Source organism: Dipteris shenzhenensis, chromosome 26, assembly GCF_047967505.1.
Source record: "Dipteris shenzhenensis isolate YYH24624 ecotype China chromosome 26, Dip_SZ_1.0, whole genome shotgun sequence".
Lineage (NCBI taxonomy): Eukaryota > Viridiplantae > Streptophyta > Polypodiopsida > Gleicheniales > Dipteridaceae > Dipteris > Dipteris shenzhenensis.
Genome location: NC_141621.1, coordinates 44,231,151 through 44,256,336, shown reverse-complemented (window position 1 = coordinate 44,256,336; position 25,186 = coordinate 44,231,151). Strand labels below are relative to the sequence as shown.

Genomic DNA, 25,186 nt, shown 5'->3' with positions numbered 1-25,186 from the left:
ACATGCAACAAAAATGGCTGTCTACAAATAGCATTTCCTCCATCTCGGTGAGGATGGCTTCATCCACGCACTATGGTACTTTCAGATTCACATTTCACATGCAGTATGGATCACCATGGGCCAGCTTGGGACTTCTTTCAATGGAGGCTGGGCGTGAGATTGCTATCTCACAAAATCATAGAGATCAACACTCTATACTCTTTGTTGTTGGCACTTATGCCCTAGTATGCCTTGTACGCTAGTTAGGACACACTCAACTCCTTGGCTCTTCTCTAGTCAACACTTTGGTTGACATGGAGGCCATTCTTGTACATTGCTTCATTATCCATTTGCAAATACGTTATGTTCCTTCTCCCCTATTGTTTGCTCTTGTTTTTCACTCCCATTCCTTCTCCCCTATTGTTTGCTCTTGTTTTTCACTCCCATTTCATTGCTTCCCGCACCCAACAGTAGTGTCAGAGCTTCATCCTGCTCCTAGTGCTTCCCCCCTGCTCCTGTTTGTCCACCCTCATCAGCCTCTACCCCCATCTACAACATGTCATCCTGCCCCGTACAACCTGTGCAAGTCATCCATACAGAAGCAGTACATGTGCCGTCGTCATCGTGCAATCCATACATCACTTCTTGCTATTGTCGTCTATACAATCCGTATGACTGTACGGAAGCAATCGCCACCAGTGTCATCGCTTGCACTTCCGTACAATATATGTGTCACGTACTCTTCCGTACAACAGCACACGTCGTACAAACGGTTTGTGCCTACATCATCGCTCCGAACATTCCAATCCGTACAAATGTATGTCGCGCCATACGTACATGTGCGGCAGTGCCGAACACATCGTCAACTACACTTGCTTGTCTATACATGTTCCGTACAAACATTGCAGGGCAAATCACATATTTGCAGCTAATTTCAGATTCTGAGTACATTGCAGGAAGATTACTGGATAATTTCAGATTTGCACACAATTGCAGGAAGATTACAATTTACACTCAGATTTGCAGGAATTTATTCAATTTTGGTTCTTTGTGGGCTCAATTTCTTCACAGAAATTTGGGATTATGAACAAATTGCAAGCAAATTGCACGGAGTTTGCAAGATAAATTCCGATTTGAGGCATAATGTATCACATTTGCCCTTTGCAGTGATATTTTGCCTTATTGATCTGAAATTTTGGGTTTTTAGGTGACATTTGCCAGACATTGCAGGACATTGGATCACATTTGCATTTTTGCAGTGAAATTTGGGGCATTTTCACATTTGCCCCTTTTTTGGCAATTTTGCCCTTTCAAAATTTGGGGCTTTTGCTAAAATTGCTGGAATTTTGAGTGATCTTTGCTCGGTGCAGCCAAATTTGGTATTTTCTTGCATTTTCCCTTTGAGTTGGGTTTTCTGCCTTTCAGATTTTGGGGTTTTTAACCCCTGTGCACTCCAATCGGCTCTTGTGCCTCGGAAGTTGATTACAAGGACTTTCCACCACCATTGAAGGCAGATTGTACTCAGATTGGACAGATTTGCAGTTATTTGTCCTTTGATTTGGACTGGTCATCATTGGCAGAACCTTCTTTGCAGGACAGATTTTGGAGGACACCTTGTGCATTTGCTCATTGTTTGAGCAGCCACTATTGGCAGTCGCATTTGCAGGATTGCTGGAGGTTTTACAGCTTTGCACTCTTTTTGGCACATTTGCCTCTTCAGGATTTGGGGCTTTTGCCATTATTGCCTTTCTTGATTCTCGGATTGCCTGGTCCGACATTATCCTCTTCATTTCACACACTCAGCTTGCAAGAATTTGGGGCTTTTGCTCCTGTCATCTTGCATTGCCTTTTGTACATTGAGGACGTCATTTTTGGGTACATTGGGGGCTGACTTATTCATACATTGCGGCAGGACAGTCCTTTGCAGAGGGGGATCATTTCCTTTGACAGACATTTGCAGATTTGCAGTCTCTCTTTGCAAGACATTCTTTGAGGACAGCCCGTTGCATTTCTTGCTCAGTGTTTGGTGCCTCTGCAATGAGGCAAGCAGCTATGGGTCCTTTCACTAATACTCTTTTTGAGTGGGAGACTCTCTACCACAATAAAGTGCGCGTAGGACCATGCTACACCAAAAGCAGCTGAAGGTGCCAAATTCCTGTGAACGTTGGGACCATGTAGGTGGATAGGGGAAAGTGACAAAGACAAGATCTAGGCCACAAGACGCAAAAGAACATGAAATAAATTCAAACAACAACTTTTTTAAGAAGTGGATTCATTTTGTGAAAGTTCCAGGTTATACTTTGACAAATGAATTTAAACTTCAATCATGCACCTGAAATTGTAGGAACTTATCCCCATAAAGTGCAAGGCGTCCCCTTAGATCTTGCTCAGTTTTGAGAAGCTGTGTAATCTGTTCCATATACAATTGGACTTTTGCCTCTCCTTGCTTGGACAACTCCTCTTGCTGCTTTAACTTCACTTCCAAAAGCTGTTGTTCAAGCGACTTTGTTCGAAGCTACAAAAAACAGTTTTGTTTGATGTGAGTTATCAAGCACTTAAATGTTACAATGTGACAGAAAATCCTCATTAGAAACAATACGCAACTAAAATGAGTCTATGCATACCTGCTGCGTATATTGTTGCTCACGAAATTCGTATTGTTGTGCGAAATGTCTCAACTTGTCCTGAAGCCTGAGAAAAATTATAGCTTCATGAGAGTGAGAGAGAGAGAGAGAGAGAGGGGGTAGGGGACCCCGGGGGGGACGAGCGGGGCAGATTTAGAAGAGGGCACGAAATGTGAAAAGTGATTCAAACAGTCAATGTCTTAGTAAGCATGGCAACAAGTTTAAATTATCACATATGCTTTGTTGTACCCACTTTCAAACACAAGGCAGAAGCTTGCAATATATCTACAATAGAATTGGAGTAGATAATATGGAGGAATAGGGAACCAAGACAAGGAAGTGGAAATAATAATACTAGAGCTATGGCTGCAGACTAAGGCTGATTTCGGGCTGCTACATCTGATTAAATCAAGGAAGTGGAAATAATAATACTAGAGCTATGGCTGCAGATTAAGGCTGATTTTGGTCTGCTACATCTGATTTAATGAAGGGAGACCTGTTCTAGAGTGATTACAGACCCATTATTAGGAAGTCCTATTCTGGAGTGATTACATACCTGGTTTTAGGGTTTCAAATGTGTTCTGGACCCGTTTTTAGGGTTTAGGACCTTTTTAAGGGTTTCATACAGGCCATGTTCTGTTTTCAAGTTCCTGCATTAAACCCTAATCTGGTAGCAAATCTATTGCAGTCCTAAACAGTATCAACCTGTTCTGGTGCTGTTTTGGAGGCCGTCTTTTGGATGCTTTACAGGTTCCAACTTTCCATGCCCAGCTTTGCCTTATTCCTCTTGCTTTTCGAGTATCTTTGAAAGTTGGGGCTTTCCATCTCCATTGCTTGCATTTGTTGGCCCTCGTGGCATGGGGACTTTTATTTGCAGGTACAAGTCAAACTTCAGCCAATTTGGGCAGACTTTAGCTAAGCATTGGCTTGTGGAGCATTGCATTTTGTTATTGCAGCTTAATTCACAGCAAGTGAATTTTTCAGAGGTCATATATTTGTGCATTTATCTAAGATGGCTCAAAATTCTGGTGATGTGTTTGCAGTCCTTGCTAAGTTGCACTCAGCAGTACAACAATCTAGTAGAATGTTCCACGAGGTGAAAGTAGATGGCATACAAAGTTTATTGCATAGAGTGTTCCATGAGGTGAAAGTGGACGAAGTAAAAAGGAGAAACAGGTATGACTGCGAAACCATTGACCGAACATGCAAATTGCTATGGGGCCTTTCTCTCAAAATATGACAGCTTTCTTGTTTTTGCAGTGGGTGCATCATGGGGGATCATGTCAAGGACATTGCACTATAAAACAATGGGAACTATGTCATATTTTCCCCTACATGGAGACTGCACTAGAGAGACAAACAATGAACTGCAGTTCGCAAAAAAAGAAAAAGTGGACCATTTGGTCTGCTATTGTTTCTCACAGCTAGCTCTAGTAAACTCCATGGTACCAAGGCAATCCAATATAAGTAGAAGAGAATAGTGCGGACAGTATGTTATATAGGATTTCTATCTCTGGCGGAGGACAAAAGCATATGTAGCATAAGCTTAAAAGCCTAGAAGAACCAGTTGATGCTTTGATACATGCTTAGCCCACCTCCAGTCCCACCACTTCGTATATTAAAATTCTTAGCCCCCATTAGGAGCCTGCCGCCTACATCCTTCTTCCATGTTTTGCTTCCTTCCTAGACAACAAAATCCATCTAGAATTTATGTTCAAGAGATTAATGGCATATGAAACCAACATGAGTACAAGCCTAGATGTAGTACCAAAAAAGAGGGCACCGTAATGCTTTCCCAAAGCCTAAGTACACAGATTATCGAAAGAGAGAAAGAAAAATGAATGGAGCAAAAGAGGCTTTGTTTATCGACACTTGTCAAATTGCAAACCAGTAAACCAGCTCCCACTACGAACATGCGACTACCAGTTCATAGTCTGTTTGGGGTATGCCTCGGCCCTCATTGATGAAACAGCAAAATCATACCAATAATGCAAAAAAGATATCCCACAATTTCAAGGCCTCTGAGTTTTTCTGCTGTTCTTTTTCACAAAAATTCACACATCTTCATCAGTAAATCTAGTGCACTCGTCATTAGTTTTATTGATATCTTTTCCATGGTTTTCACCAGAAGTCTTACACATCTTTGCTATGGTGGTAGCAACTTAGACATACCAGATAGCCGCATATTCCACCTGGTATAGTGTTCAGCCAGTCACCATATATCTAGATGAATCCAGGAACTCATCTTCTAAAAACACAACATAGTGCAGTTTCAATCTCATGATGGTCACTCATAGGGTTGAAAACCATAAACTCCATCACGCATAGCAGGGACTAGCTACTATGACATCCCACTGATGTCATCCCAGTGCCCAACAATGGGTGTAGAATGCTCTCACACCACACACCCACACATACTTGAGTATCCATTTATACAAAGTCTCCATACTGAGTTTCAGCCAGTCACCTTAGTTGTTAATAAGCCAGCTAAAATACACACAAGGAGATGCATTCTTCGACCATTGGCCCATAATATAATGTACAAACTTAAGTATATAAAATTGTGCTACTCGAGGATAAAGTGCTCTAAAATTTATGACGATTCTAACTAGGAAAGCATTTGGACATCTGAGCCCAAGTTTAAGAGCTCCCTACCCCCACAATTATCAGTGGGTCACCATGAGAGAATCATCACAGGCATTACCCTACATCAGTTGTCGTACCTTAATGTAAATTTAAAAACTTTTCCCATGTATATTAAATCTCAATAAGATCCCTTTTGTCAAAAATTCTAGAATGTACTATGCAGAAGGAAGAATACATACATCTCATTCTCTTTGATATGCTGCAGGCGCTCATCTCCTTGTTCCTCCAACTTGACAGTGACGTCCTAACCATACACATATTTTGTCAATCTCAAATTCAGTGCCCTAAATGACAACCTGAGCATACTATGCCTACAAAAAAGAGACCTTTTAATAGTTGCAAATGCTAACATGAAAACCTGTGCAAGCCGGAGCAAAGTGATCATCCTGACAAAGCATTAAGTTCTTTATTTTTAAGTGATCATCCTGACAAAGTTATAAGTTCTTGTGAGAGAAATGTGGAGAGATAAGGTTTTGTCCTAGTGACAAAACCTTAGTAGTCACTAACCATAGTTAGTGAACTAACTGCGGTTAAGGGAAAAAACCTCTTAAAGAGGGAAAAGTGCCCCTAACTAGCTTATTAAATTACATTGGTCACTGCTGAATTATATCTATAATTCTAACACCCCCCTGCAGTGCCAATGTCATGTACAAGGCTGATCAATCACCAAACGGATATAAGTTCAAGGCACTGCGAAATGCCTCAAACTTTTCACGTGGTAGTGCTTTGGTGAAAATATCTGCAACATTGTCATGTGTGGACACAAAGGTCATACTGATCTCTCCTGTATGCAACTTCTCTCTGATGTAGTGATAGTGAACCTCAATGTGCTTCGTGCGAGCATGAAACACTGGATTCTTTGCCACTGCAATGGCACTCTGACTATCAGTGAGAATTGGAGAAGGACCCTCCAAAGACAGATGAAGATCAGCAAATAGACGTCGCAGCCAGACACATTCAACTGTTGCTGTGAAAGCTACCCTGTACTCAGCTTCACAGGATGAGGTAGCCACTGTAGATTGTTTCTTGCTCAGCCAGGAAATGCAAGATTTATCCAAAAAGAAACAATTACCACTAGTGGACTGCCTAGTGTCATAATCACCAGCCCAATCTGAATCACTGTAGGCATGCATCTGCAAGTCACCCCCCCTAGGAAATAGCAAGCCAAAAGACTTCGTGCCCTGCAAATAACGGAAGATGCGCTTAACTGCCTGCCAATGCATAGTTTTTGGGCTGTGCATGTACCTGCTCACCTGAGATACTGCAAACTGAATATCAGGTCTAGTGTTGCAGAGATATATGAGGCATCCAACAGCCTGACTATTAGTGTGGCATCAACTAATTCTCCTGCACCATGCATTGTGAGTTCAGCCCCGGCTCCATGGGAGTGGCTATGGGCTTACAATCATGCATGTTAAATCTGTCCAAGAGTTTCTTTACATACTTGGACTGAGACATAACAGTGCCACGTCTCTCGTGAGAGAACTGGATCCCCAAATAAAAGTGAAGCAGCCCCAAATCTGACATGTCAAAGTTGGTCTGCAAATCAGCTTTGAAATCTGCAATTTTGTCTTCATTGGACCCTGTGAGCAGTAAGTCATCGACATAAAGAAGGATGACTAAAATTTCCCCCCCATCCATCTTGATGTAGAGGGTGCTCTCAGTAGGAGTATTGTGCAGCCCCTTGCTGGTCAAAAAGGCATGAATCTTGGCATACCATGCACGAGGGGCCTGTTTCAGCCCATATAAAGCTTTGTTTAGCTTGCATACTTGAAGTGCACTTGCTGTAATTTCAAAGCCTGGAGGTTGTTTGACATACACACTTCTTCCAGCAAGTCCCCATTTAAGAAGGCTGTTTTTATGTCCAACTGATGAACATTCCACTCAAAATGTGCAGCCATTGCAATAACTGATCGGATGGTGGTCATCCGGGATGTAGGAGCGAATGTCTCCTCATAATCTATGCCCTTTTTCTGAGCATAGCCTTTAGCAACCAACCTTGCCTTGTATCTGTCAATGGAGCCATCTGGCTTCCGTTTGACCTTGAAAACCCATCGGGTGCCAATGGCATGTTTACCTGGTGGCAACTCTACAACATCCCAAGTCTGATTTTTTTCAATGCACTGCAACTCATCGTGCATGGCATTCATCCAATGCACATTGTCCTTTGCTCTTCGAATGTGGCAGGCTCCTCCTCATCAAGAAGAGTACCTGCATATGCTGATTCCACTGAATTAGCACCTTCCATGTGCCTTGCTGCACTGCGAGTCCTACCAGGTAACGGAGCATCAATTTTACTCTCCATGAGAGTCTGTAGCAGCCAGTTTGGGACTGTTTTTGCTGCATGTATGTCTGCAATTTCTTGCTGCACCACCTGTTCCACTGCCTGTGGAGGGGGCAAGACATCCTGTGGTGGAACTAAAGCATCTGGAGGTGGCTGTAAATTCTGATTTGCATCAGAAATATCAGCAGGGGAACCCAAGGCAATGGGTAGCAACCCCTCAAAGACATCCTATGAAGAAGAAGGCATTTGAAATTCAGCCTGAGTGTGAACTGAATTTTCAGCAAATATCACATCTCTACTGACTATGATCTTGCGTGTAGCAGGATTGTAGAGACGGTATCCCTTGCTTTCTGCACTGTACCCAACAAATATGCACTTAATGGCTTTATCTGACAACTTGTGCCTAAATTCAACTGGCACATGAGCATAAGCAAGGCATCCAAAGACTCGAAAGTGATCCACTGAAGGCTTTCTCCCATTCCAGACCTCATAGGGAGTTTTTGTTTTTAAAGCCTTAGTGGGAGCCCAATTCAAAATGTAATTGGCACACATCAGACCCTCAAGCCAGAATTTGTGAGGCATGTGTTTGCTTTTCAGCATACATCTGTCCATCTCCATGAGAGTTCTATTTTTCCTCTCAGCTTTGCCATTTTGCTGAGGAGTCAGCCTGACTGTGAGCTGATGCACAGTACCCTTGCCTTTCAGAAAAGCATCAAATTCTACAGACAAGTATTCCCCACCTCTATCTGTGCGCAATGTCTGTATCTTGAGTCCGATTTCATTTTCAACCATGGCTGAAAAGTGTTTAAACACCATGAACACTTCTGATTTGCGCTTCAGCCCAAAGACCCAAGTGAAATTGGAGTAATCATCAATAAATGTAACGAAGTAGAGATGACCACCCAATGATGGAGTCCTCATGGGACCACAGACATCACTGTGTATAAGCTGTAATTTGCGGACAGCTTTAACTGAACCATCCTTTTTGAAGGGGAATCTATGCATCTTGCCTAAAATGCACCCTTCACAGGCATGTGGAGGAGGTATCTCAAAAGGTGGCAATGCATCAACCATGGAATGCTTCTGATCAAGCTGTTGTAATACATGTGGCCATATCGGGCATGCCATAATTCTGCATTCTGCATGGCAGCTGTAGGGGTAGAAACTGCAAGAGCATGGGCTGCTCTTTTCTCAAAAAGATCAAGCTGAAAAAGCCCACGCAGCAGAGTACCAGATAATCTTAAGGCATAATCATCTTCCCTGTCTCGGACAGCACATTTGTCATCCTCAAAGATGACCTGAAATCCAGCTCTGTTAAGAGTGGACACTGAAAGAAGATTTTTGGTTATACCAGGCACATATAAGACATCTGAAAGTCTGAAAATTGAGCCATCAATGGCAGTGAGCTCAACATCTCCTGTGCCACGTACTGAATATGATGAGTTATTGGCACAAGTGATTTTCTTACCAACGGGAGGTCGATGCAAGGAAGTAAAAAGACACTTCCTAGAAGTGATGTGCTTGGATGCACCGCTGTCAAAATACCAAGTGTTCAGTGTTTCATTGACACTGAAAGCAGATGCATCCGTAGAAGAGTCATAACTGCAAGTCAAAAATGCATATGTATCATCACTACAAGTGGCTGTACTATCCCGAGCATCTAGAGCAGCCAGCCTAGAATCTGAAATGCAAGATAAAAAGGCATAATCCCGTCCAACAAAGTTGGCTGCAGCATCCCCACTGTCAGATGCATGAGGAGCTGAATCTGAAACAGCCATACCGGAGCTGTTTTTCTTCTCTTTTGCAAGCCTTTTCCTGCATTCTGCAATGTGATGACCTGGCTTTTTGCAGTAGTGACAAAAACCCTTCTTCTTAGACTTACTTGCATCATTTTTAGCCTTTTGTGAAGGCTGTCCTGACCCACTGGAAGGCTGATTTACTGATGTCTTTGCCTGTCCCTTTGTTTTTGATTTAAACTTTGATAGCATAGCTTGTTCACCTGCACGTGAAACCAAGTTTTTCCTGGTCTGCTCTTCCTGAAGCAGAAGTCCTATCAACTCATGAAAAGTGAGAGGATTTGCACCCCCCCTCAATGATAAGTTCAGCGAGGTATGAAAGCTGAGATAAGACTCAGGAAGAGAATTCAGAGTGGTTGTAATCATCTCTGAATCAGGAATAATTTCATCTATGTTTAACAATTGCTCTCTGAGATCCTGTAGCTTTGTGAGGTGGACTGACATGGAGTCACCCTCTTCCATATGTGTATTACTTAACTCTCTTTTCAAGAAAGATACCCTTGCATCATTCCGGGCTGCATACATGCTTTCTAAAATATCTCACGCTGCCTTCGAGGTCTTACACGACCGGATATGCGGAATGATAAATCTTTTCACTGAAAGAGAGATGCATGACAAAGCTAAGGCATCTCGTGAATCCCATCTCTCCTGCTCTGGAGTAGTGGCTATAGCTGCACCAACAACTTGTTTTGCAGCTGCACCCTGTGCACGACCTCTTCCACCTCCTTGCTAAGGAGGGGTATTAGGTGCCATACCTGCTGGTCGGATCTCACCCCCATTCACATAATCCCATAAATTGCGAGAAATCAGAATGTTGCGTACCATAAAACTCCAGAGGGAGTAGTTGGTACCATCCAACTTGTCTTCCTGTGAAAGACCACCGAACTAGAAGTCATTCTGATTTTGCTGCGCCATATCTGAGAAAGAGATTTAAGCAGATACAAAACTGAATTCCCTTACTGGGAATGAAATGCACAACTCCCAAAAAACACAACCAAGCACCGGCTGTAAATGCAACTCAGATTTCTGTACTTGCACTGTCAGAAATCTATCCAAGCATCAAAAACTCTCCAGAATCTGCCAAAAGTGCTGCAAAACACTTCAAGAAAGACAGTATGAACTGAAATCTCCAGAAATTGCTCTCCCAGCACAAAAGCCCCAAAATAGGCCTGAAATTGCAACCAGAAAGGGGCAAATTGATCAAAAGCCCCAAATGTTGCAAGAATTGCGCTCTGTCTGCAAAAGCCCCAAATTTCACTGCGAAATTGCAGTGTAATTACAAAATCCCCAAATTTCTTCAAGAAATTGTACTGCAAAATTGAAAGCCCCAAGAAAGGGGCAGAAGTACAGAAAGCCCCAAATTTTGCAATTTCAGCAGAAAGCCCCAAATTTCAGACCAAATCTGCAATGTTTGCTCCAAGTGTAGCTCCGAAACTACAAAATGATTGCAATGTCTGCAACAAACAGGATGCCCCAAATTCTTCCAAAAAACTGAGCCAAACAATGGCTGTCTGCAAGATGTGCCTGCTTAGATCACCTGCAAACTGTACGGACAGATAGTATGGAACTATCAGTTTGTCTGTACGGCAGTTTGTACGGAAATGTACGGAAGATTGTGAACAACCGTACGTACTGTACGGCAACCAGCATCCAGCGATGTACGGAGGACTGCAACTGTACGGCGCCGCAGTGCGGTACGAAAACACAGATCCAGTACGAAAAAGGTACGTGCTGGTACAGACAGTGACAGCAAACTGTACAACTAGTGGCAACGAACTGTACGCGCAGGTACGGAACTGTACGACGAACCGTACAGTCTGGCGACAAACCGTACGGCACTTGTACGGACGATGATGTACGACGACCACGCGTGTTGCAGATCTGTACGGCGGGTACGGTACGGCAGGGTACGGATGTGCAGATACCAAGTACGGATTCCGTACAGTCGTACGGACTGTACGGGCGAGATGCAGCAGCAGGAGCGTGGGCTGTAGGCTGGAGCTGAACGGGGAAGAAGCAGGGAGCGAGATCAATTGCTCTGATACCAAATGTGAGATAAATGTGGAGAGATAAGGTTTTGTCCTAGTGACAAAACCTTAGTAGTCACTAACCATAGTTAGTGAACTAACTGCGGTTAAGGGGAAAAACCTCCTAAAGAGGGAAAAGTGCCCCTAACTAGCTTATTAAATTACATTGGTCACTGCTGAATTATATCTATAATTCTAACAGTTCTTTCTTTTGAAAGGAGCGCTACAAAGGAATTGGGGTATTTCCCCCTCCCTTCTCCTGCAAGAGGGGCTAGCAGCATTTTCTACCTTGTAGATTGAGGAGTTTGCAGGTCAGCGTAATATTAAGGCATTAACAGTACTAGATTCAGCATCCAGTGTCCACAAACCTTAATAGCATCATGAAATCTTGTAGACAGATCCAATCGCTTCTGCTGCTCTTCTGAAGCAATCTTTCTGCAGTCTTCCTGGAAAAACATGAATGTACTTTTACCAGCTATCTACTGTTACAAAAACCATTGACATGAAAGCAATACTATAATTGAGAAGATATCTTACATTGAGCTGCTTGTTTTGTCTTTGCAATTCCCTGCACAGAGACTCGAGCTTCTCCCTGATCAAAAGACTTTTAGCTAGTTCCACAGAAGCTGCAAAACACGGTGCACTTGTAACGAGTTTTCTACATGGATACAATCTTTCTTGTGCACAAAACAAGACATGACAGCAGTGATATAGTCCATGCAACAGACAAACTTACTAATCTTTTTCTCAGTGATCAGAAGCTCATTCTGATGGCGTAGACTGAGAATTTCATCTTCCAGTGCAGTAACATGAATGTCACCCTCTGTCTCCCTGTCTTTATCCTGAGAGGATAAAACATTCAATTTAGACGCCTAACTTGCAAAAGTTTTCTATGGAGTATTAACCTAGATCTATTAATCATGAGCTTTTGCACTCATGAGAGGGATATCCATGATCCTTATTGCATTATGCCCCTTATGAATGCAAAACGGGACATGGAGTTACTGTGCAGCCAAGAGACTAGTCTGGAGTCCTGAATTTTTGTATTTTGGGATTCAGTCTACATTAGCACGCCACATCATGCCACATCAGCTATATGTTAATGTAATCCTTCAAATATCAGGTCCCAATCTGGCATATACAGTCAGCTGGCACCCAAAATGAGAGCTAATCAAATGCATGCATCACAGCTCTTATTTGAAAGAGACATTTACATCACTTAAATATGAACAGAAGGAAAAACCCAGTAATGTGCAAGTATTATGGACATCTCTTAAGCAATTTGACTGTCTGCTATTACAGCAAAAAACTTTATCATGGAAGAGTTGAGTCTCTTTCCCCAGTTAGCATCCTGAACAAAATCTGTGCAGTCTTTACTATGTCAGAAATTGGGAGTTCACTCATAAAGCTCAGAACCACCAAGGTTGTTGGTTTCATGGACGAGATGCCCAATGAGTAACTCTACGCAGCGGAAATACAATCAATCTCTCTCGGATTTCTTACACTGTTGTTGCACACACACTAACCCCACACTCAGAAATCTGAAGCAGAAGATAGTGGAGCATATATTCATCCACACAACTAAGAAAAACTGCTCTTAACAGAGCTACAATCTACTAGCAGAATTCTGGTAAAACCACAGTCAGAAGGGACTGCTCAAAACACTGAAGTCTGAGAACTGTAGGGAACTATGAAGTTGACAATCCTTTTCCTGTGTAGCATAGGATCAGGCTTCAGTTGAATAAGGAGGAGTGTGCCAATGCCCCCTATTTATAAGGGTGGAGGGGAAATCTCCAAACAATCAACTCCCTCGGCCTGTGCATAGCTTTTGACGAGAAGTCTTGCTTTGTACTTATCCAAGTTCCCATCGGATTTGTACTTGGCACGATAAGTCCACTTGGTTCCAAAGATCTTTCTCTTTCGAGGTCTGCAACCAGGTCCCATGTGAGGTCCTTCAGAATGGCTTCCATTTCTACTTCCATGGCAGCCCACCGCTCTGGACTTGCCTTTGCTTCCTCAAAGGTCCTCGATTCCATGATTTGTTGAATCTGAACCATCAAAGCATAGTTCACAGTCGGAGACTTCTGATACAAGCGTTAGTATCTATTTAAATAGGCCCGCTTAGTGTTTGTCATAACCCCTCTAGGTATCATAGCTTCAACAATAGTTGGCTGATCTATGGCATTTGTGTCATGTGCATGGATCATATCTGATGTGTGCTTAGGCGCACAAGACTAGCTTTGATACCCTTAGGAGGCTAGGGGCTAGGCAGGCGATTCTCACGTTGGGTTGCAAGGGCAATGGACGAGTTGGGGTTCTTGCTATTTCCATGGATTTTATTACGGGATTGCCACGAACGCGCAAGGGTCATGATTCCATAAGGGTTATCGTGGATCACTTGACAAAAATGGCTAGATTTCTACCTATTAGATCCACGATCACAGCGACTCAATTGGCTCAACGGTTCGTTGACCAATTGTTTCATCTATATGGGTTGCTGGCTGACATGGTCAGTGATAGGGAATCTAAGTTTACGAGTGAATTCTTGGACAAGTTGGATACCGCTCTTAATTTGAGTTCCTCTAAACATGCCCAGTCTGATGGCCAGACAGAAGTTGTAAGCCAAAATCTGGAGGATATGCTTCGGGCATGTTTCCAAGAGGCAGTCGTCAAGGGAACAGTTCAAAGCATTCTAGTACTGGATTCACACCTTTTATGCTTATGTACGGGTTTCAACCTAAGTCTCCAGTAATGGTCGGATTCAAGGGAATAAAGAAGGATGTTGCAAAAACATTCTTGCAAGACATGCAAGAGATGTTGCAGTTTGCCAAGGAGTCTATTAGAAGTGCCCAAGACTGGGATAGATTTTATTCTAATAGACAACGTTCTCCTATAGTGTTTTCTATTAAGGATGGTATACTTGCGTATTCCCGAGGAATCCAAGAGTTTCAATACTGGAAGAGTTAGAAAATTATCCCCCAGATACTATGGTCCATTCAAGGTTATCCAAAGAATTGGCCAAGTTGCATATGAGTTGGATTTACCTCCTGATGTAAAGATACCTCAAGCTTTTCATGTCAGTAGACTAAAAGAAGTACTAGGTGCTGAGGATCAATTAGTTACTCCTCAGGAACTTAAAGAGGTTGAAGATTTAACCTTTATACCACACGAGCCCGAGGGTATTCTTCGATTTCGTAAATCGAGTTGAAAATAGGACGATCACAGAATACAAGATTAAGTGGAAGGATCGCGTCGAGAAGAACTCTACATGGGAGACATTGACTAACCTTCAGAGGGAGTTTCTGCACTTTCTTTTGAACTCAGGAGTGAGTTCTTAGAGGAAGGGGAGTATGTCATGTGCATGGATCGTATCTGACATGTGCTTAGGCGCACAGGACTAGCTTTGCTAGCCTGGGGAGGCCTCAGGTTGGGTTGCAAGGACAACAAACGAGTTAGGGTTCTTGCTATTTTTAACAACACTGGGCTAGAGCCTATAAGGGGCCCAAGGGTTTAGTTTTCATTCACGCAAGTCAAAGCAGGTCTAGCTCTTCCTTGCTCGTCTGAATCCTGGATCGTGTCGCGGATGTGCAACTATGCTTGATGCATATATGTGCAGCTTGCTAAGCAGTTAAAGTCTTCTTGCTTGGGATAAAATAGACTTGCTTACTAAAGCGATCTACTATCGTCCATATCATATCATTTTGATTCATTGTAGTAGGCAAACCTGTTATGAAATCAATGGATATCTGTTCCCAGGGTTGTGTAGGAATAGGCAAAGGCATTAGCAATCTAGGAGTCTTTCCTTTGTAGCTCTTATCTTCTGACAAGTGATGCATTTGGCTATAAACTTATTCACATCTTTTCTTATAGTAGGCCAATGAAATTCTCTTGCTATCACTAGTAAAGTGGCAGTCACTCCCCTATGTCCCATATATGGTGGTTGGTGCCTTTCTTCCATTACAATTTGTCTAAAGGGTCAAGTGATGCATAATTTATTTTGATAAGAGAGGGAGCATGCATGTGCCTCTCTTTGTGGTTCTATGATCAGTTGTTTGTGCTTGTGTGTAGGTCCGGATTCCCAAGAGCGATCGTGGTCATGTCAATTTGTACCTCCAATTTCAGCATAGAATGTCATCTCATTTCCTTGCATCTCTATCAACAACCCTTTTTGCATCTGTCTTTGTCAATGCTAGGCATTGACTAATTACATGTTTGCATTAAAGCTCAACATTGGGCTGCATAGGCCTTAGTTCTAACATTGAATTATTTCCCGTCTTTTGTATTCCATATGCATGTTTCCAATCTGTAGAGAATAACATTCCCACATCCTACAACTACCCCATGTTAAAAAGTTAAATGTCTAAAGTATAACAGTCATCATAGATGTCCCGACCTTGCAAATTGTTTGCCTGCAATGCACTAGGTCAGCTCAGACTAGCTGCTCCAAACTGTCAATGGACAGGCTCAAGACAATGATTGATGACAAACACAGCTCAAGTGGGCTCAATCGAGGTCAGAAAAGGCCTTGAAAAGGAGCTCTAAGAAGCCTTAAAATGTTTGAATTTCTTTCTCTTGGAAAACTCGTCATACATGGCTTGCTTTCTATGCCCAATTGGCGGTGAAATCAACATAGCATCAAAGATAGAATCTGTACCAAAATATTCAGGTTGCTGCCTCAAATATGGCTGAGGTGGCTGAGCCACATTTATGGACTGCACATTATTATTTTGAGGAGTAGAAGTACCCAAACCAAGGCCTTGTGCTAGCTGCTCATACTGTTGCACTAGCTGTACTTTTTGTACCTCTTTCTCAAGTGCTCTTTTGGGGGATTCCTCTCTCTTGGAAGTCACTTTCTGAGTCATTTTTTATGGTTGTCCCTCATGGAAAACTGATGCATGAGTGTGTGGTCCGCCATGAGAAGCTGATGCATGTGCGTACTCACTCTTTCCGTGCTTGTGCCTTCTTGATTTCTTCTTCTTCTTGGCATTTGTTTGCACAATCTGAGCCAAATTTTGAGTCAGCTGAGTCAAAGCAGTCACTGCACTTGCAAGATGTGCATTCAACATAGTAGCATCATCTGACTCACTGCTGGAACTAGTATTACCATTGAACTCAGTTGTAGCTTCATGTGTGGCCTGCTCAAAAGGCATTTGTTGTGCTCCCTGCAGCTGTACACTAGCTGGATCATTAAGGCTTTCCTGCCTTCTCCTTTGAGGAGTTGTGGAGCTCTCTTGCTCATGGGTACTCACCATGTTTATGGTTGTAATATTCAGCTGTCAAAAAGTGCAGCAAAGATATCATTCCACCAAACCACCGAGGCCCACCTCTTGAGGAAGAGTGTGTGGTATCCCAGCAATGGAACCAATGAAACCAGCCTCTAATCACTCAAAGGGCAATGAAACTAAACCTTTAATCACTTCAGCACTTATTTACAGCTCACAAAGCATATATCACAACCATTAACCATTGCATGATCACCATTTGGCATTTACCCAGTTGTTCACAAACAAAACCACTGAAAAAGGGATGGAGGCTAGAATGCCCCTGCTCAACAAACATAGACAAGTGCACCTAATTGGCCCCAAACACCGTCGCGCCCCTTTCGGTATTTCTTTATATTTCACAGTGAAATGATTACAAGTTGCATCTAGGAGACCTTCCCTGCAACTGAGCACGCAGCCCCAATTCACTGAGCCTTCGCAAGGCTTTCAAGCATAGAACACCATCACATAAGCACTTAACCCATAGGCTCAATCCAAAGGCATTCTCTTTTCCGAGTGCATCCATTGGCTGTCAAGATGCAATCACACTGCACCCCAACTGGACTCTCTTTGAGTGGTTTCCAGTTGGCATTCACAAAGCTTTTCAAAGCTCCAATATAAAATCAGCGAAGTGCCCAACTAAACCAAGAAAGAGGCGGCGCATAAGGCCAACCAATAGCTTATGGCAAAAAGAAATTGCAGCAGCAAAATCACAACTCACCAAGCCCTGAAAACTCGAACCAAGTCCTCAATCACCAAGAGGACATAGTAGCCAATGCTCAATTGCATTCTCAGCCAAAGAGGAGTGCAAAGGCATGAAGAAAGAGCATTTACAAGAGCCGACCAGCAAGAATTCCACTGAAAAATGCGAAAAGAAGCACTTTTGTCGTGAAGAAGTGGCAGTTCTTGGGCTCAAAAGAAGCGTGCTTTAGAGAGGAAAGCATTGAGAAGGTTTTGGAGAAGTTTCATCGCTGGAAAGTCCTCCAAAACTGAGAAAAACCAGTCAACCAGCACGTGGGACCACTCAAAATTCAACAAAAAGCTGTAGCTTTGCAAGAGGAGAGACCCAAGACGCTATAGAAGCAAAAAGGTCCAGAAAAAGCCACTTTTGCAAATTCGACAAGCAAAAGAAATGCTCAGCTCTGCCCGTTCTACCAAACGCACGGAGGGAAAAAAAGCATATCACTGCGAAGGGGAGGCAGAGGGGAAGCCATCGGGCCAAACGAAAGTCGAGGAATCCAAACAGGTGAGGAGTTATGAAGAAAAACGGAATTCAGCTGAAGGAGCCTAAAAAACTAGTCCAAAATCTCAACAAAGGGAGAAGATGAGAGAGAAAACCACACATGTGAAGTTTAGAAAGCCCAGAAGGTCTAGAAATAGCAAAGGAGCATGTAGAAGGCACTAGAGCCACCTGGAACTCTAGGGGGGCCACTGAAGGTACATGGCCCTCTAGGGGACCCATTAAAAATGCCACGTTATCATTTTCCAACAACCACTCTTTTAATTCCTTGGAATGCCTTTGGGCGTAGGGATTAATTACGCTTATGTGCTAGGCACCATGCCGCGTTTAATTACACATTATTAAGCCCACACTTGGACTTTTAAAACCAAAGTTGTCACGGTCTTGTAGTACATTAAAGTACTTAGAATTTCACGCCCCTGTGATGTCATTCCCCCTAATAACTATAGCTGTCACTCCCCCGAGCTCTCTTCATATGTGGGAAGTAACACAAACTCGCCACTTTGACATCCGTAGTGACATCAGCAGCACCCAATGGTGAGCACAATCAATATAACACACATGTACACACAAACTTTCACACACATCCATTGATCAGCAACTTGTTTTCAATGAAAAATGAATCACTTCTAGTATGCTTTCCAGAGACCATACAATGATCAGGTGACCACTAGGGCACACTGAAACAAGAAAAAGGCAGACTGCTTGTAGTTGGTATCTCAAGGTTCTAGCTCACTGCGTAAAGTATCCTTGAAGCAAACACTAACAGCCAGTGTTCGGGACCGTACAACCATTTGATTCCTCTATTCGTGAAAGTATAAAAGGTGCCTAAAGGACAAGATTTCCAAAAACATGCACACTAAGAGCGTTCTTAGCCCTGCTCCCAAGTCGAGAGCAGTGTGTAAACTATGCATACCAGGCCCAACATTCACTAAGGTGGCTGTAGGTTAAATTTCATGTCCACCCATCAGCTGCAATAGGCGACCCACCTAAGCCAAACTGTGATCCTATCCACCATCTCCCGCAAACCATCCTTGGGTAGGCAATCAAAGTGCTGGGTGGGGAATGGTGTGACCCGAATGGTGCACTACGACAACCTCCAAGCCCCCTCTATTATGCAGGTTGGGGAGCCTCTGTTAGCCTCGAACTGAAAAGCAAGTTACCCTCTATAAGGAACTCAGAGGTGAGCAATGACCTTGAGTATGTTCCCTCAGATATTGTGAGTTTTCTAATGCAGCCTCTTTGACTGCCCCATTGCTCTTTCCCCATTTGCTCCACCCATGGGCCAGCTGGCAATCGACAAGCATGAAAGTAAGAAATATTACATTCCTCACGACTAGAGCCAGGTCCAAGATTTGGAGAGGTCAGCAACTAGAATTCCCTACTGAGGCCACCACCTCACACAAGGGTCACCATGGAGAGGAGGAAACTGAATGCGTCCTCATGTGGGTAGTATCGGAGAAGAATTGGCACCAACTCTAGCCGAGGGCTTGCTCTAACCAAAACTACTCCCCTGAGTCTCTTTGAGTGGGCAACCCTCCCGACTTCACTGGGAGTAGTGAGATTTAGCTGGGTTCTAAGTCAATAGCCCAATGCTTCCCTTGCCAATCTCCCTAACCCTCTGCCAAGACACCTCCTCACAGGACATATCTGCTGAATGGAGCTGCTGCTGAAGGGGGGCCTCTTGTGCTCCACCATCTAATATCCTGCAGAACAATGAGAGACTGACATCATTGCCTCTTCCTCGCAGATTGCCTAGGTTTAGCTGGGTTCTGATCTATAGCCCAATGCTTCCCTTGCCAATCACCCTAAACCTCTGCCATGACACCTCCTCCAAGGACATATCTGCTGAATGGAGCTGCTGTTGAAGGGGGGACTCTCGTGCTCCACCATCTAATATCCTGCAGAACAATGCGAGACTGACATCATTGCTTCTCCCTCACAGATCTGGCTTTGAATGCTTACTCATGCATACATTTAGACAAATTTCCTGCTCCTCTTTTTAACTCACATAACTGCAGGTTTTCAGTTCTCTTATGTCCCAAACCAGAAGCCCATAACCATAACATTCAAAGCTAGGGAAATGGCCAGGTCTTATCTTCTAAGGGGGCTTTTATCTCATAGAAACAAACCAAAACATGACCAAAGGGCCTTCAGGTGGGCAGTGGACACAATCAAGAAATCTTTGCTCATGAGAAATAGGTGCCTGGGCCCTGGCCAATCTTTTAAAATTAACACTGGACACACCACCACTGTTGATTCTGCAACCAAGCAATGTTTGCTCATGAGGTTCTGAGGTTCAGGGCACACATTGAAATAGGTGCCTGGGCTCTGGCCCAAGCTTTAAAAATTAAGGCTATACAGTGATTAGGCCTCTGGAAATTCATACAAGATGGGAAGGCAGAGAAACAGCAAAACATCCCTGCAGCGGGTGCCACGATAAAACCAATGATTCTCCAAGGAAAAATTTTAGGACTTGAAGGACTATATGGAGTAGAAGCAGATCAAGGAAACTAAAAGGCGTGCAAGGCTGGGAGATTGAAAAAGGATTTCCTTACATTTCTGAGATTTATCCTTCAGATTCTATCATGTTTGCAGACAAGGACAAGAAATAAAACTACCATGACATACAAAGAACACAGATGAGCCCCCTCGTGATTCAGAGTACTAGCCCTTTCGTAAATATTTCATTTGCCTTAAATTTGCCTGTAACGTGACCAGTCTAGCAGTATAATACAGATCTGTATTTCATTTGCCTAGCGAAAAAACTTGTTAAAACCACTTCAATCTAGGCACTCAAAATATACCAGTGACATAATTTTGTTGTTTTTAAAAATAATTTAGCAATTCATAATCTAAGATGCTGATCACCTTGGGCACAACATCGTGCTCCTTTAGCTGCACTGTCTCACAAGAACAAAGCCCTCCTTCAACAAGCACTGCATTATTGGTATCCGCTTCCCCTTGCTGACTTCCGCTGGCTATTTACAGGAAAGCAGCAATGTCAAATCCCTCAAAACTATAGCGTATTAAAGATAGTTCTTCACCATAGAAAGCTGAGTAAAATATCTGTCATAAAGCCTTAAATTTCTGTTTTCTAAACCATGGTTAAATCTTCTAGCTGAACCAGCATCAAAAGGGTTATCCTGGCATCTATAAATAAGCTATATCCAGGAGAGAGGGAGAGAGAGAGAGAGAGAGAGGATGAGATGTAAATGATGATCGTGAGTAAATTTAGCACTCATGGCACAAACCAGGGACCTTAGAACATCCATTTGATGTTGTATTGAACCCATGCACGTACACAATTTTTTCCTTGGCAATGAGCTAAACATTCTGCCCCCCAAAGGAGCTGCAGAATATTAGTCAGTAGATGTTTTTATTGAAAGGGGTGGAGGGATGGGAGAGCGAGAGAGAGAGAGAGAGAGAGAGAGAGAGAGGCTGTAAGTATTTGCACTCAAGTAAAGCTCGAAGCCAAAGTTAATAAGACTAACAGATGAAGATGCAGCACAAAAGCAGCCAATGTTGTATTAGACTAACAGATGAAGACACAAAAGATGCCAATTTGCATTATACGTTTATTAGATGTAGTTTCAAATAAAAGCAAGACCACTCCCTATTTTTCTAATATACAAATATTCAGCAGCAGCCTTATGCATATTCATCTTCCTCACAAAAAGTCTGAGATATTAAAAAAGCACATACTTGTTTCCTCTGCAGCTTTATCTCCACAGTTATCAACACACTGCTTATTGTCAATGTTCTGAGAAACCTGCAAATCTGGCCCACTCTTGGTGCTTAACAAGGTAGTATCAGTATGCAGTCTTGCAGACATATTTGTGTTTGAATCAGACCACGTGTCCAAATCGGTCCCTACACATGTTCTTTCAGAATTATCTGCATGACCCTCTGACGTTTGATCCCCCTTTCTATCAACAAGTTCTTCATTCATATGGTTCGATGAATCTTTATCAGAAAGTTGAACTGGGAAGCGTCTAAGTTTCTCCCTTCTGTCTTTCTTCCTATCTGAAGGAGAGGAGCAAGGAGACCCACCTTCCACATCCACTGATATGTCACTTGATTCGGGAGGAAACCTCTGGCTGGAAGCAAGAGAGCCGGTCACCCCATAGTTGTCAGTAAACTCTGCTGGTAAGATCCCCAGACCCCTCGAGCTTTCCACTTTTATTTCCGAAACACCTTCACGTTCGTTTGGGAGCACTTCAACTTCCTGGGATGCAGATGATATTTTGGAAAGATCAACGTCTGAAAATTTATTGCCAGATGCTTCTGTAAAGCACTCAGAAAATCCATCAGGCAGTGCATCTCCTTCGGGAAGCTTCCTTGCAAGCGCTTGAATAGATTCATCCCCCCGCTTAATTTCCAGAACAACAGCCCCTCTTTCCTCAGATAAATCTTCACCTTCCTGCAGTGTAGATGATTCTTTTGAGGAAGAATCAATGGCGGAAACATCATAGCCTTCTGTAAAGCACTCAGAAAATCCATCGGGCAGTGCATCTCCTTCAGGAAGCTTTCTTGCAAGAGCCTGTATAGATTCTCTTTTGGAAGCTTCTTCTGCCTTCATCTCCAAAACACCATCACTCTCCCTTGAGAGAACTTCACCTTCTTGAAATACAGGAGATTCTTCTGAAAGGTCCGTGGCTGAAACATCATCGCCAGGTGCTTGTGCTAAGCACTCAGAAAATCCGTCAGGCAATGCATCTCCATCAGGAAAGTTTCTTGCAAGCGCATCAATAGATTCATCGTTTGGAACTCCAGAAATGCAAGCCATGATACCTCTGTTTCAGGAAAAACTCAATGAGTGGTGCTGTATAGAAATTCCAGATTCGGTTCATAACAGTTCATCGTCCAAGTAGGTTAAAAGCATGTTGGACTGAGTGCTAAATGCACAGATTTACTCCATGACCTTTGTGTCTAGCGAGGCAGCTTCTACCTTGTGGCAGTAAGCAACCCGACTTTTCCTAATGATCCGGTCAATGGACATCGTCTTCATCCCACCGCAAACTATACTGCATGAGTATTCCTATACGAAACTATACGCAGCATTTCATTGGGACTTACATGTTGCAGTCTCTATTAGTTAACCTCGGGCAAATGGCGGGACGGGAAACTGCAAGTATTGCATTTCAGCGCGCTGCATTATCTTCATGTGACGCGCGAAAGAATGACACAGCTAAAACTTTTCAAATCCAATGCAGATGAAATGTAGAAAAGCGAATGCGCGCTGCCACAGACCTGATACGCGAAAGAAGGCAATGTCGATGATACGAAAGAGGCAGCAGATTCTGAGAAGCGATCGGTGAAAATCGGTCGCGCAGAGCACCTTGTTGTTGAAGATGATGCTGGCAATGAATGAATGAAGAACCTGGCAAATGCCAAAATGGAAGAATCACAAATCGCAGAATGTTACTTCATCTACCGCCACGTGGACTCGCTATGATGACATCTCAGGGCGGCTACACCACTATGCCCGCCCATCCGAGAACCGGGCTGGGCGGTGTGTGTTGCAGACGGGTGGGTACAAAAATCAAGTACCTGACAAATTGCCTAAGATGAAAACGAAATTTGATTGGCAGCTCTAGTCTTGCAGACCAATTATCGGGGATGGTCGGGGTTGGTCAAGGGGTCTCTGTTGCCCAAGCTCATGGGTGCCCCCCTATTCAAGGATCCAACCCTTCCCTTATGCCGGTAGGCACCGGTGTGTTTACACTTTCAAGTTTACACACACATCACCCATGGGCAGTAGCTCAAGGCATCTATACACTGCCCCATATTTGTCAAAGGGAAAAAAGGAACAAAATAATACCAAACAAATAAGAATCCCATTAGCTGAAGAGCATTGAAATGCCATTGCTAGCACAAAATTCAAATGGGCAGGGGTTGGACAAGGGGCATTGAGGCTACCCATTTGCATGGGCACTCCCCTTTTTGTGCATTCAAACACATGGCAACCACGTACCCAAATGCCCCTATTTCCCATGCATGGGTGCTTGGTGTGTAAGGGGCCTCATATGTCAAGGGGAAACCACATGTTGAGCAACTTGCTAGCATCTAATTCCACATGGGATGTTTTAGCTTTGTTGTGTATAGGGCTATGGCCACCCCTTTCCTTGAATGTGGGAGTTTGGGTGTGTGAGTAGGAGCAGATTCAGTGGGATTGTCGTGATGCCAAAGCACATGCCTTGATTGCTCTTTTAGTGAAAAGGGCCAGTATCCCTCATATGCGGTCTTGCAAGACAACAAAGCAAACATGGACCAGCTTGCTTCCTTACATCAGGTGCGGAATGAGGCGAGGGTTGCCTATCTCTGTAAGCAGTTAAAGGACTTGAAGCTTGAAGAGGGTGGTAATATGGATGCCTATCTTAGTAGTGTGAAGGATTTGAAAAAGCAATTGGCTAATATTGATGAGGTGATGCCTGATTCTCATCTTGTTTCTAATACCCTTCATGGGTTGTTTGATTCTTATCAGGGTTTGCTACTACGCTGAGGTTGGTTGTAGGTGGCAATTCCAACCATTATTCCTTTGACCAGCTTGTTGCTCTTCTCCTTCAGGAGGAACAAAGCCCTGCAAATTGCAATGCTTCTATGGCTAGTGAGATCAAGCCTTTGCTGCCCAACATAAAAACAAGGGCAAAGGCAAGGTTTCAACTACTGCTAAATCCCCTCATTCACATGCTAGTCACTCTCATGGTGCCTCTTCTTTGGGGGATAACAAGAAGAGGAAGTGATGTAACTATTGCAAGAAACCTGGGCATGATATCTTTGAATGTAGGAAGAGAATTGCATCTGAAAAGAAGAAGAAAGAGTCTAGTCTTGCAGTTTTGGCACTCCTCCTCCAGAAGATCGACATGAGTCAGCTAATTTTGCACAAGACCAGCATTGGGCTTTTTTGGTTGCATGTCAGTATAATCCTGATGTTCATGATGCCTGCACGATAGTTTCTGATGTATCTTATGCTTGGTTCTTTGATAGTGGTGCTAGTAACCACATTACTTCCTGCAGGGAGTTATTCGGCTCACTTGAGCATACATCTAAGGGGGGCAGTGTCACATGTGCCAATAATGCATCATATACAGTGAAAGGTGTTGGGCAAGTTGCTCTTACTTATGTTTCTGATGGTCTTGTCACACTAGAGAATGTGCTTTATGTTCTAGGCATTTGCAAGGACCTCATTTCTATTTTAGCCATAGCTACATGTGGCTATCAGGGTCTTTTTTATGGTGTTTGGTGTGCATTGTATGGTGCTACACACGTCTTTACCATGGCCTTGACTGGCACATTGATTAGAGGTTTGCATCGACTTAATGCTTA

The 25,186-nt window shown here is 43.3% G+C and overlaps 1 protein-coding gene across 1 annotated transcript in view; it reads right to left on the bottom strand.

The window, feature by feature from the left end:
- LOC147885137 (uncharacterized) overlaps nucleotides 1-23,379 on the bottom strand; it is a 51,113-nt gene extending 27,734 nt beyond the window's left edge. Inside the window, exons 1-9 of the mRNA XM_087397556.1 lie at nucleotides 23,111-23,379; nucleotides 21,563-22,653; nucleotides 20,729-20,838; nucleotides 12,093-12,198; nucleotides 11,894-11,982; nucleotides 11,725-11,802; nucleotides 5,429-5,493; nucleotides 2,604-2,670; nucleotides 2,312-2,494 (exon numbers count right to left, since the gene is read on the bottom strand). Coding sequence (XP_087253682.1) covers nucleotides 2,312-2,494; nucleotides 2,604-2,670; nucleotides 5,429-5,493; nucleotides 11,725-11,802; nucleotides 11,894-11,982; nucleotides 12,093-12,198; nucleotides 20,729-20,838; nucleotides 21,563-22,646 — 1,782 coding nt within the window. The 5' untranslated portion in view covers nucleotides 22,647-22,653; nucleotides 23,111-23,379. The remainder of the gene's footprint in view (nucleotides 1-2,311; nucleotides 2,495-2,603; nucleotides 2,671-5,428; nucleotides 5,494-11,724; nucleotides 11,803-11,893; nucleotides 11,983-12,092; nucleotides 12,199-20,728; nucleotides 20,839-21,562; nucleotides 22,654-23,110) is intronic.
- Nucleotides 23,380-25,186: the final 1,807 nt, after the last annotated feature.